Here is a 14,397-nt window from a genome sequence, read left to right as displayed (position 1 = left end):
ACTAAATTAACTAAACTAAGTAACTAAACTAATTATAAGTCTGGTTAGGGCAGGGGCTGCACTGGTACCTAGGAATGATTTAAGTCATGATAAACATATTGGCTTGCTTTTTATTCTAACTTCTTACGTGAGAAGTTATATTTTCAGGTTTTACGACAATGCTGCTTTTCACTTCGGTTCACATATCTCAACTATGATTACTTAGAAAACAAATAATTCATTATTACCAGAGATAACATTTTAGAGATTTTTATCAAACTAGAATACACAGTTTGAATAAAAATGAGATCTTACATTATAATGTAACAAAACACATTTTGCCTGCAACAAAAATATAAAATTTTTTGCTTTATCTGTAGGAAAACAGTGTAATGCAATCACTGAAAAAGGAACTTGAAACATCTTTTCATAGAATCAGAGAGAACCTTAGGCAATAATTTAACTGCTTTTAGAAAACTATAAAAGACATTAGAGTATATAGTTAAGCAGTGTACAGACTTCATGATCTAAAAATCATTGCTATTACCATGTTTATAAAAAGAAACCCAAAAGAGACAAACCAAAAGCCTAAGTTGAATGTTATAAAAGAATAAAGGCATTTATAATTTTGTTGGAGGAGAGTCATAACATTATCCAAGTGAACCATTACCTTTGCAGGGGTATGTATCCAAATAGCAGGATTAAAAAGGATGTGATCACATAATTGCTTCAGTAGAGGTGCTCCATGAGATAATCCATCCAAATACTTCGCAAATGACAAAAATTGTTCCAGAACTGCTCTGGTTATATGAACTCTAGATGACTGGGGGAAAATAAACATAATGAAAAAAGATAAAGAAAAAAATCATCTTCTTTAATATAATTACAGCAGAACTAAGGAGCAGTATTTTCACCTGCCTCATCATTACTAAATATGTGCAGCCTTGCATGTTTTGATGTCAGTGAATATGAAGGCAGCTTATACTTTCTAACAATGTTAATGGTCTTTCTAATGTCTATATTTAACAGTTTAAAATATTCATCAATAACTTTATTTTCTGGTTTTTTTTGGTACTTTGCTTACTTGGGTTCATTTTCATTTTATTGGAATCCAGTCAGGATCCTAAATTTTACAGCACAGTTCATGAGAACTTCATTTGAAGTCCTTATCTCTTCATAAATTAAAGAAGTGTCTTACTGAAATTGGGTTTCTCAGTGTGTAAACACACATTATTAGGAGACTTGCTTTTGTTTCTTAAACTTAAGTTGGTATTTGAAGGAGTTGGGTTCATGGTTTCCTCAAATTTCAGAATTCTCTCAGTTTCATAACATATGCCATAAAATCACTGTTGAGACCTGCTCCTATGCAGTAACATGGCATGAGGACTTTGTCAAACTTCTTTGTATACTAAATAAACAGATGAATTAATAGTAAAAAACTCTAAACATCCTTCTCCCTGCCTTCTCCACAAAATGTCAAGCACTGGAACAGGCTGCTCAGGGAAGTGGTGGAGTCACCATTCCTGAAGTATTTAAAGTTGTGTAGATGTGGCACTGAGGGACAAGGTTTAGTGGTGGTCTTGGCAGTGCTGGCTTAACAGCTGGGCCCAATCTTAAACATCTTCTCTAACTTAAATGATTCTGTGATTCTATTTTTTTAATTATTTTTAATGTTGTAAGTACAGTCTGGGAATATGAAGATTTATTATTTTTAGAACTGAAATCTGCTTGTCAGTAATACAAGTTCAGCCTGGATGCTCAATTTCCTTTGGCTTATACATCAAAATTCACAATAATAATCTGCAACTAGTAAGAACAAAAATACTGTTTGGAAGTAAAACAAAAAGTCTCTGTTGTCTCTGAAGTATTTGATTACATGCAAATCAACAACAGATACAACAGATAATTTACAAATAATAAAATTGAGACTAAGAAACAAAAGGATTTTTCCCACCATGTGTGCCAACTGAATATAAGCATGTATTGAAAAAAATAGAATACATTCTTTCAAAAAACCGCAGCTAAGCAAATACAATGTAAAAAAAAAATCCAAAAAACAGCATATGTTTTAAGAATTATGCTGTGATCAATGGAAATCCTTTAAATAGTCACATGCCCAAGTCTAATGAACAGAGCAGGTGTTAATTAGAAGAGCACGCAAACTTTTCTTAAAATGAAATCATGTACAACATTCTAAATTGGTGTCTTCCATGTGTATAAATCATAGTGCTCTCTTCAGGAGAAAGCCCTCCATGAGGGTTCACCAGTCTGCCTGTGTGTAACTTATCAAACCAAAGCTAACAGCTTTCTAAATTCATTCTGGTTTCAGCACAAGAAAACCTACCCTTGGAAAAAAACACCACCGTTTGGCTAGTTCTTTGAAATTCTAAATCATACTTGCTTAGCAGTGAAAACAGAAGCATAGAAAATCTGCTTTTAGGTATTGAATGAAGGTATTTCCCAAGTCACAAAGAACAAAGGGAACAGAATGACAGAAACTACTTATTCTTCTTCAAAATTCAGAACATTTTTGAAAGGTGATACTATGATTTTTATCTTCTGCTTAAAAGATTGCTGTGCTGACCTCATGTTAAGAAAAGCCCAGTAGTACACATTCAAGAATGTCAGAGCCATGAGCTTCAATCATAGGACCATCACTGTCTTAGTATAACTGACAGCACTTTGGTCTCAGATTATTTAGATTATTAAACCCCAGAGTGTCATGAGGCAGAGAGGCAGGGGATGTTCCTCAGACAACTGAACTGAACCTCAGTTTTGTGATAACTGCTCGTCATGCCTGAAAACCAGCAAGTACCGGGAATGCCCCTTGCAATTACTTCTTTCAGTATTTAAACTTTGTTACAGATTTTCTTCTTCAAAACACAGGGCAACAATTTTAGCAATATCAGAATTGAATCATACAAGTTAAGTTAACCTTTTTTAACCTGCACACACAAAAGAAATAAATCTCAGTTATGACATGTCTCCTATGTTTGTACAAACTAGAAACAAAAGAACATTTCTAAGCAAGTTAGGGGGGACAGAAAGCGCAGAAATAAAAATAAAGTGATTCACAACCAGATCTACAGTTAGAACATGAATAAGAGAACAGGACCACCTCAAGAAAATTGATTTTTTGAATATTGGTATATAAGAGGATGAGGAAGATGAAGAAACTCCTGTAGACAACTTAGAAAATATTTTTAATTTGCGATACATGTATCATAAATATATTTTATTCCACCAGACATTTGAGCAAAGTGACGGGAAGTACCACAATGATGGTAGAAATACTAAGAATAAAGATAAAATGCCTCCAAACATACCTTTTCAAGGAGATAGCCAATGACTAGAAAGCCTTTTCCACCAAGCATTTGTTCTTGCATGGCTACTGAACTCTTAAGAAGCTCAACCAAGAAAGCCAATAGGGTAGCACTGCACATAAAGAACAAGATTTTTTACAGATTAAAAATGCTGCTTTCTCAATAATCACCAGCTATTAAGTGAATAGAAATAGGCTTAAGGCAGTGAAAAATTCTTTAAAAGAATACAAATCTTATTATTCCTGTTGAGAAATTTCTCCAGCGATTTTTCCGGTATTATAATGGTAAGAGTGGGAATTCATATTCAAACAAGCACTGTCAGTACTCCTGGTTTGACCATGACTACTCCATGTTTTAAATATCCAGTCCTGGAGCTTGCAGTTCTAGCCAAAGTTCTGGCAGCTGAATGAGGCAGAAGAGGCTGAGAGGAATCCTGTGGAGAGTGCTGGAATGACACGGGCAGGGGCCATGTCAAACATTTCACTATCCAGACTAAGTATGCTAAGCAGCAAAATTTGCAGGCACTAGGTAAGTCCTCATTCCACACTTTCAGTCCCTAGAGTCACTATTAACAGAAATGAAGCACAAAATATTTGAACCTAAACAAAGGCAGTAACGCCCACCACAAACCCCAGTGGAAGAACAGCAGGGTGGAGAGCTTCCTTCAAACTTTCTAAAGACCAAACATGAGAATTATATCTGCCTGACCAAATAAAGGTTAAGGATTACTTTTAATCCAGTTAGGAAAGCACAGAGAGACTCTAGAGGCTACAAGGAAATCACCCAACAGCCCATCCCAGCAGTATCTTTAAGTGAAGTGTTCAGAAAGTACAGGGAGAGAAAGTGTCCAGAAAAGGTTACAGTATAGAAACATAAGACATATGAAAGACTTCAGGGGATGGAACTGGCAAGAAAGTGAAACTACGTTATGAAAATCAGCAATGGAAACTTGACAGATCAATCCACCACAGGGAAAATATATCATAATTGACTCCTAGGTGATGAGAATAAAACGAAAATACACTCATCTAATGCTGAAAAACCCAGAGGAATGGGAGAAAGAAAAAAAAATCATGACAAAGAAAGAATTTAAAATTCCTTTTCAAATATCTCGAAAAGGTAGATATTATTGTAATATGTATTGTAGTGCATATACAGCGCATACATAAAATCATTATTATTTTTCTAAAAATTAAATAGACGTAACAGTTCCTAGCTGCACAGACAAGTGTCTGCAACCACGGAAGTTCTCACACAGGTAGCAGGCACAGGCAAGAGTGAAAACTGTGAGTTTTTCAGGTATGAAAAAGGGACTTAAAGAAAATTTCCAACCTGCACTTGATACATTTCAACTTTTCTTACAGTATCTAGTCATCTAAATGTTCAAACAGAATCTCTTACTTTGAAATAAATGTTGAGACTGGTTAATCCACACCAGAACCAAAAAATAATCAAAGTGCTGAGGAAAACAAGATTTATCCTGTTTGTTGAGTAAGGCTGTCATGTAAAAGAACAGAGGTAGCCAAAGTACATGCTGGGAACATGAAATAGTGCCTTGTCTTTCTTCATTGTTGAATGGTCACAATAATCCATCTAAAATCACATACAGAACGCTCCACAGAGTGTCAGCAATAAAAGAACACAGATAATATTCATTTACAATACTCCAAAGCTTTTATCAAAACAGTCTGTCAAGCTGTCACATCAACTTCAAACCAGATTATATCCATCAATTTTTTCTTAACCCAACCAAAAGTTTCTACTGTATTTGTCATCTAAAATAAGAATCTAATCATTTTTACTACATGAAAAATCCATAAGCAGCTCACATAAAGTGTTGAAGATTTAAATTTAGATTTAAAAAAAAACCTGAATAGGTGAAAAAAAATCCATTTAGATAGATGGTGCTTACTACCATGCTCTATGAGTAACCTTATGATTTAGGGCAACAAGCCATTATGCATAGTCAAGAAACAGCATACCTCTTTGCAGAATTAGAATTTCAATTACAATAGCAAGTACTATTATATTCAAATGTCAAAAAAATACTCTTAAAATGGATTATAAAGATTTTTGTACCATGAATAGACTTAAGTTCATCTTGAACTCTCAGAAGTATTTTGTCAAAAGCCTTTACATTTTTTTCAAAGTTTACTTGTTCATTCTATTAATTTAGATGTTAATTCATGGGCTAGAGATAGTCTTCTCTCAATACAATCTCTAAATAACTGTTAGAAATTCTGGCAGACTCTGAATGCAAGTTGTAAGACACACTGACACCATAACAATAAACATTTTTCCTCTTTCCCTCTATTTAAGCACACAAACCACAAGTCAACTCAGAAATCGTAAATGAGAAGTTTATATCCAACAGAGACAAGCTGGCTCTGTGTAAGGAAAACTGGCTCAAAAGAAGTGTAGTAATTCAGATGCAGCCAGTGCCCAAATATCACATTTTAGATATTAACCACCTTTATGAGGACTATGGCTAAACTAATTAATCCTGCCTGCCCACATTACCACTGCACAGAGCTCCCTTAGCTGCTTCTGCAGAGTGATGCCAGTGTTTCTAGTTTCAGGGAAATGTATTAATTTAGTCAATGCCTTTGTGAATGAGCTATGTTTTTACTTAATTCCAAAATGGCTTTTAACATCTATTGATCCAGACACATAAAGATACCTCAATCCAGCTCTGCAGTCAGCTCAGGTCTGCAGGCAGTAACTCTAACTTCTAATCCTTCTGCATTATCCAAGATTGCCACCATATATAATAGAGTTGACTGCAGTATATAGTAATTCAAATCTTGGGATAGCACACATGAATGCATCATTACACCTTCAAGCACACTAAAAAAAATCCAAGTACCAGAAAATGCAGCAGTTAAGGAGAACCATCTGGCAGGCACACAGAAGCACAATGAAGGTTGAGATGAATACTGTATAGGACCACAGTATTGATAAAAATTAACATAATAATTGAATTTAACTAGCAGTTTGCTCACATTATTATGCAGGAAATTAAGTAAGTAAAATATCTGTAATATTTTAACTCATAGAAGAACTATAAAATCAAAATGGAAGTTTTTAAAATTATCATTGCATATACACTACTGAATGATATTGCTACTGGAATATGCTCAGAGATAGGCAGAAAACAGACTACGTACTGTCTGTGGGGTTGGGAGATTTTTTGATTTTTTTGAGGGGGGGAGTGGGGGGAATTGTATGGTATTTATGGTTTGGGTTTTGTTTTGTGTACTTTTTCCCTCTGGGAGGTTGCTTAGACTCCTTTTAGCTGAAACTTCCTTTTGGGAGGAGGAGGGAGGAATGAAAATGCACTAAGTAACAGCTGTTGCACACAACACTGGTTTCACATGTAAGTTCTTAGCCTTTCATACTTCATGCCAGAGAGCACCTGATCCGCTTGAATTCTCAGGTAAACTTTCCCAGCCTATTCAAAACTTCTCTTTCCCCACATTGTCAGACTGACCTCAAGCAAGTGTGTATCTAGATATAAAAATCCATACTGAAGTAATGTATTTTTCCCCTCAATATTGCATTCTAAGAATTTAATCTAATTTGGAGGACTGTATCCAGAACTTTTAACAATTTCTGGGGATACTCAATTTATTTATACACTTTGGCAGCTGAACACAAACCTGAAGATTTGAAATATGAAAATATTTATCAGCAGAAACAGGCTGATAAAAATCATTCTTTTAAAAAGGTTGTTGTTGACTGAGGGAAAATAATATTGATGAGAAGACTGTTCTCTATGTTGAACATTTTTCAAACAGAACTGAACAAACCTACCAGCAACTAACATGCATCAGATTGCTGCTCAGTAATTGACATTACACCTCAAACTTGCAAAACTCTGTGCACTGCCACACAAAATTTCTCTCCATTTTTTCCTACTTTCAATACCCCTAGATAAAAAGAATACTTTAAGCCCATTCCTACATCTCTTCTATATCATGTCCTTCCTAGAACAGATCAGTTTGTCTGCAGTGGAGCCAAGATACAGATAGAAAATGAAATTATATATGTCAACCAACAGTAAATCAGAGAACAACGATAATTACTGAAAATATAACTAATGGTCAAAAAACCTACACCAAAACCAGTAGTTTTCCATTATTAAAAAGCAGGAGAAAAAAAAAGGTGATAGACCAAAGCATGATGATGCAGTACTTCCAATGGTCATGATACTGTTTACAAGTACCTTAGAAGTCAGAAATTTGCACCTTTAAGATAAAAGCGAATTTTGCTTTGGCTTTGTGTTTGTTTTGTTGTTGCAGTTCTTTTACTCTACTTTATTTTTAAACCACTACACAGATCAGTGTTTCTCTAGACTCCTCATTCCCATTATCATTTTCTCTGTCAGATTTGCCTTAATATAAGCTTCATCTTGGATTGTGCATTACAAAGTTATCTGGATCAGGTTTTACGAAAGGCTCCTTTAGCTAAGGAAGCACACGCTGCTTTGGAGATCTAAGTACGATTATTAATTATATACCATTTAATTGAAGGGTCTATATAAAAGAGAATGATGCAGGTATTTGTTTTGTCTGATTCTCTTTGGGAAGGAATCCTTTATAAAGATTAAAATCCTTTATTTGTATTTTCAGCTTCTCCAAAGTAATACAAAAAGATTGTATGAATAACTCCATCACAGGCAGTTAGTATGGTAACTATTGAAAATTAATCTTAGCATAAACAGAAAGTGGTATTAAGGGAAAAACATACACCAACAATTAATATTTCCATGAGCTATAGCTATGGCAGCTCTCTAAAGTGCTTCCTTAGCTTCCAGTTCAAATATGCTTTTTTCTTTCTGTAAGCTTGTTGAAGAGAAAGGGGAAGTAATTTCTTTCTTATACCTTTTCAATTCTTTTCTCATAACATGTGATGAAGCTAATAAGACTACTAATCAGGTTTCATTCATAAACATGAGTCAGCTGAACAGGTCTGGTGTGAGAGAACTAGAGAGGTAAGTCACCTCTGCTTACAGGTGTAACATTTTGGGACACAGACCCCAGTAATAAATTAGCCACCCTTAATAGTCCCTGGATCTTCTGGAGTATGCAGAGGTACAGCAGTTCAGGAGTTTACAATGGATTTCTACTACATGACAGCAGTGGCTGTATTGTCATTATAAACTCTTCTCCAGGCAGACCAATTTGGCAACTCACATTCACAGCTGGGAAAAATTCAAGTATAACTGATTTTATATGATCACAGCTAGGTCACACTAGTGATGTGAAATGTTGGGAGCAATATTCAGCATTCTTCCTTTCAAAACAGAGAGGGAGAGGGTTACCAGCACTCAACCATGCAAATTCTGAATTTTACACTGGAGGCAGCAATGGACTGGGACCTTGGCTCTCCATGAGAGGCACAAAGGCAAATGCAACAACCTCAGGAAGGATTACTTCCAGACCTGCTCTCAAGTTTAAATACCCATGCCAGCTATGAGAAGAAAACTATTGAAAGACAGGATGACAAGACAGATTAGGGAGGCAGGATACTACATGGCATTCATCTTATTTCCTGCAATGATCTTTAAGATAAATTCAATTAAACTGAAGACATTAATAAAAGTTATCAGAAACTCACAGATTTTTCATATCAAGATAATAAACAAAATCAATACATCAAACTAATTCCTGTCAAGCTGGATGGTTCTTATCAAACCATAAGTCTTAAAAAGTAGATGCTCAGTTATACCTTAGCATCTTACTTATGAAATACAGATAATTTTAATAGTTCTTTGGTTTATGTTCAGATGATGAGGTTTTGGGTTCTGTTAATAAAGCCCTTCTAATATATAAAAAAAAATCCAAACAACAAATCAAATAATTGAGAACCCTGAGCTTATTAAACATATTTTTAGATTTGCAGGGGAGAAAGAGGTGAGGATACAGAAAAGCAGTAGAACTGGGACAGCCCTCTGTTGCTGTTGTAGATATACTTTTACAGGTAAGACAGGTATAACTGAGCATCAGATACACAAAAAGAGACAATCTAGTAAATAAGGGGGAACAAGGAAAGCACTCTATGTGCACCACTTCCCTTATTCTACTTCTCAAATGAACCTATTCATGTTTAGCACTCTTCCCCCATTGCCTTCTTTCTTTGATCCCAAAAATATTCTATTCTTTTATTTGTCTACTTCCTTATTCACTTCCAGCATTATTTTTTGTGATACCTATACTCCATTAAATAAAATATATGAAAATAATGCACATACAGCAAGACCATGTTAATTCAACATATAAATTACATCTCAAACAACCATTTGCTTAATTTTTTTCCAATACATTCTTGAGGTTATACATCCTCTTGTATTATGCATTTGTACAATCATATAGCACAATGAATTACAGATCTCTTTTTAGAATATAATCTAATTATAGAAGAAATGCATTGACTTATTCAAGAACAATTTTTTTTCTACTTACAGTTCAACTAACTCCAGAAATGTTCTGTACATTTTCAATTAAACATTATGAATGTTCTCACTAGCTGGATAGACCACACACTTGGGAAGAATTAGTCTTTATCTCAACTTCTAAAACTTATGTTACATTAGCTCTTCATTTTTAAAAAGATCTAGTTATTGCCTTGTCATCTATTACAGGTTCAGCTCATTACAGAATTTAACATGCATTTTATTCCTATGTGGAAACACATACACACAATCTTCCTTAAGCTAGAATAAAGCATTTTTGTCTTCTGCTTTGCCAGTAAATAAAAACATAGAGATTTTTTTCCCAAGCTTATTTCAAATCAAGCATTTCTTTTTCTATTTCCCTTACTTTACAATGCTTCAATCCAAAGTACATCCTGCACAAAAGACTTAAAAAAAGAAATATTCCACATTAGCCAAGGCACAACCAGCTTTTCTGTCTTCCAAATTTGTTGGCAATTTTAGTATTAGTTAATTGTTTTTTTTGGTTAACTGTTTTTTAACTGAACTATCCAATGCCATAAGAAATATCCAGAATAATTAATGGAAGAATATTATAGGTAGGAAAATAAGCCACGTGCTCTGCATTACGCATCTATTTTGTCATCTTATTCAAACAGAAAAGCCAGCTTATCTTGCCCCTAAACACTGCTTTCTAGCAGGCTTTGGTAACAAATAGTCCTCCAGGGAAACACCACAACAGTCATTCAACATTACCTTTTGAGATTGTTATCCCTAAAGATTTAGGCCACACATTTTTCTGCAGAAGTTTAGCAATTCTGTGCTGCCTCTAGGACAGGAGCCTGCTGTGGCAAGCACGTGGCAAGAGAGCTTTTCAAAAATAACCACAGCTGAGCTAGTTTTAAGAAATGAGTCACCACACCTGGAGATATTTAAAAGATGTGCAGATGTGGCATTTAGGGGCGTGGTTTAGTGGGGGACTTTGCAGTCCTAGGTTAATGGTTGGACTCCATGACCTTAGAGATCTTTTCCTAAAAGACTCTATGATTATAATTCAGCATGGGTATTAACAGATTGCTAATGTAGTCCTTCTCAAGCTTCCAGTGGAAGCATTAACATCTGTAAAGGCTTTTCAACTTAGAGATGTCTTCCATAGAGGAGGAGAAACCTCATGGGTCTCCAGGTTAAAATTCTCTTAGCGTGTCCCCAGTCAGTATTGCAATTGCAATACAGTCACAAAATGCCTGATCATAGCTTTATGACTTTCTGACCAATTTTAATGTTATGGAATACCAATTCAAATGCCACAGACTTTGAGAAGGTAAACAACAATGCACTCTCAAGTAAAAGCATATTGATTTCTTTCAGAAGTTGGACGAACGGTCATAAAACTATCCTTAAAGACACTAGAGTGATTTGAATTCATTATTTAATCACATCAGTTTTGTACAGTAAACTATTTTTTTAAAAGAAACAAGGGTAAAATGTAGAAAAAAAAATTAGAGAACACTTTCACAAAAAAAAAGGAAAAAAATTGTAAGCTTAATTTAGTTTCTATCTTGGTTAAAAGAGGCTTACCAAACTGTTGTTTCCACCTGGCTGTCGTGCAGCTGTCGATTGTCTAACTGGGCAAAGAGAGGAAAAAGAACCTGGATCCCTCCAATGGAATGAATTGCACTGTGAATGGAGTGGGTTACAATAGCTTTCACATCCTAAACACATAAAATAAAGGAAAAAACACAATTAATCTCAATTTTAAAGGACAGTTAAAAATGCAATTTTGGAGCACTTTAACACCAAATTGAGTGCAGACTTTTAAAAATTTTGTTTCTATACTTCAATTATAATCATTATATTTAAAGGCAAACATTAAACAAAAATTTCAATATCATGGCACACTGTGCCTTATAGTATGAAGCCTATATTTCTTATGGAATGGTTTTTTCCTTGCTTTATAAAGGGAGTAAAGGAAGAACAGTCCAAGTGAAAGTTATATTAAAAGCTGACAGAGCACAAAAGAACAATCTTTGAACACCAGCAGACAAAGCCTCTGTGTGATGTTCATCCAACAGAAATCACAGAGCATCAACATAGCAGCACCAACCTGAAGCATGAGAGCGTGGGGGGAGTGTACAAAAATGGAAGGATTCTCCTTTGGTGAGGACTCAAGGCATAGCTGAGCATCGGTGGCCTTCGCATTATAGGTAAAAGCGATGCTGCTTGCGAGTTTCCCGTCGTACAGCACTTGTTTATGGTGCTCAGCCAGATGAATGTCACTCTCGGATTTAAATTTGAATGTGCTCTGAAAAAAAACCCACAAGTTTTACAAAGTAATTAATTCAGACAAATTCCTTGCCACAAAAATGTGCAAAAAACGACATTGGACTTGAAAGGGAATAAATAAACTATTAAACTTTGCTTGCATTTACCAGTAGCCTAATGCTACTGAGCAATGAGATAGATTTTTTCAGTTACTCTACACCACTTCAATGTGTCAATACATTACTTGTCATTATATGTATTATCTCTCCTTTACGAGTCAGTGTTTACAAGTTTCAGAAGCAACTATCTTAAAGTCACATTAACCAGCCATAAATACGTTAAATTAAAATTTAAGGAAAAACACATTAAAGAACAAATTAAATGTCCTGCATTTTGAATTCTATAAATTTTAATCTATATAACTCAAGTTAGAATATAAAATGCTATACCATGTTGATTAAAGGAATAGTTATTTTTGAACAACATTAAAAACCATACTTCATTAACAGTCAGGAGTGTATATAAACAAGCCACTTACAACAAAATAAAATCCAAAATAAATCATAAATTCCAGATTTCATATTAATTATTCTCAAGTTCAGAGCTTTTCCAAGGAAGAATGAAGAATTTTGTTATTTTTAAATATATCATGATTGATACTTTATCTAAAATTAAGGTTTTTTTCAATGCTGACAAATCAATAAAGCACAAGAAGATAGATTTGTGTCTTTCCGCAAAGCATTGTCAGATTTACTTGGCATATAACAATTGCATATAGCAATCATTTAACAGTGGCAAAAAGACAACTAGTAGTAACACAGTACAGTGCTGTACTGATATAAAGAAAGCAGATTTGTTAGCAATGACCATCATTTTATTATCAATGAAGATATAAATATATGTGGGTGTATACATATATAGAATGTTATTGCTAAAATATTTACCTAGTTTAAAATAATTGATTTCTGAGATTATACACGAATCATTTCCTTTGCTTTCACTGCATATAGTGATAACAGCAGTTGTCTTTATCCCTTTGGTCCTACCAAATCTCTCCCCCCCAGTATGAAATCCTCTGACACTGAAACTACTAAAAGTACTAGCACTGGGGTTTTTGTTATCCATGTTAGAATTAAAACCAGGCAACTTACAGGCTATCAGCTGCTCTTTCCAAAAAAATTGGAGGTTCCTACCATTTATGTAACCCCATAAACCCCATCCAGCCTTTTCAGAGCTCTCAGGGCTCCTGGAAACCCTGAAAAAATCCTTTTGATTACAGCCAAAGAATGGGAAAGCACATGTGCTCAAGTGAAGGACACATAGCAATATAAGGTCTGTTGAGTAGCACCCCTTAGTGTTTGACCACAAGCTGAACAGGCTGGGCACCTGACTGGAGCTGCTGGAGAACCCCTGGAGCACATCTGCCTGTCAGCACTGCCCCAGCCTTGAAGGAGGCTGGCAGAAGGGAGGCTGCAATGCTGGAAAGGTACCAGACACATAACAGAAAACACAAGCAGGAAGGGCAAATGCATGTAAATGGCAAGTCTGTGGTTCAACCTGCATTTGACAATGGAGGATTACATCTTCAGCTGTGCTAGGAGGGGCATTGCTAGTAGGTGGAGGAAGGTGTTGCTTCCCTTCTACTTGGCATTGGTGAGGCCACGCCTGGAGTTCTGGGCTCCCACTGGGAGCCATGGACTTACTGGAGAGAGTGCAATGAACAGGACTAAACATGAAGGGATTGAGGCATCTCTCATATGAGGAAAGGCTGAAAGAGCTGGGACTCTTTAACCTGCAGAAAAGAAGAGGCAGAGGGGATCTGATACGTAAATAACAGAAGTGAGGTTAAAGAGAAGATCGAGCCACACTCTTCTTAGTGGTGCCCAGGGGCAGGACACAAGTCAATAGGCAAAACTGGAACAAAGAAGGCTCCCTCTGAACATCAGAAAACACTTTTTTACTGTGAAGCTGCCCAGCAAGGTGATAGAAATGCTACCTTGGGACTTATTAAAAAACTGTCAGGAGATAGTCCTGGGCAACTGGATCTAGGTGACCCTTTTTGAGCAGGGAGGTTGGACCAGAGGACCTCCAGCTTCCAGTTGCTTCCTAAATCTCCAGCCACTCTGTGATTCACATTTGGGTTTGAAGTCAAATGGTATTTTGTAGGGAAAGTCCCAGTAAGTCCCTACTTATTACTCTGTTCATACTGCAAAGCTGTTCAGAATCAGAGACTTTCAGGTTTAAACTCAAATGTCCTACATTTGGTGATATTCATTCAGCCCAAAGGATCAAACTACAACCAATCCAAAGTAAAAATACCAATATAAAACACTGTGAGTATTGAGTCCTCAGCACTAAATCTTTTAATCTAGAAATGTGTTCCTATTGTTGTACGCTATT

The 14,397-nt window shown here is 35.5% G+C and overlaps 1 protein-coding gene across 2 annotated transcripts in view; it reads right to left on the bottom strand.

Annotated features, from left to right (window-relative positions):
- The window catches only part of NBEA (neurobeachin), a 458,593-nt gene that overhangs the window by 332,502 nt on the left and 111,694 nt on the right, over window positions 1-14,397 (bottom strand). For both annotated transcript variants that reach the window (XM_063394796.1, XM_063394797.1), the window contains exons 9-12: window positions 11,840-12,037; window positions 11,314-11,447; window positions 3,306-3,414; window positions 650-802 (exon numbers count right to left, since the gene is read on the bottom strand). In XM_063394796.1, the coding sequence (XP_063250866.1) occupies window positions 650-802; window positions 3,306-3,414; window positions 11,314-11,447; window positions 11,840-12,037 (594 nt within the window). The remainder of the gene's footprint in view (window positions 1-649; window positions 803-3,305; window positions 3,415-11,313; window positions 11,448-11,839; window positions 12,038-14,397) is intronic.

Source organism: Prinia subflava, chromosome 3 (genome assembly GCF_021018805.1).
Source record: "Prinia subflava isolate CZ2003 ecotype Zambia chromosome 3, Cam_Psub_1.2, whole genome shotgun sequence".
NCBI lineage: Eukaryota > Metazoa > Chordata > Aves > Passeriformes > Cisticolidae > Prinia > Prinia subflava.
Note: the sequence above shows the minus strand (reverse complement) of the source record. Positions and strands in the feature narration are given on the sequence as shown.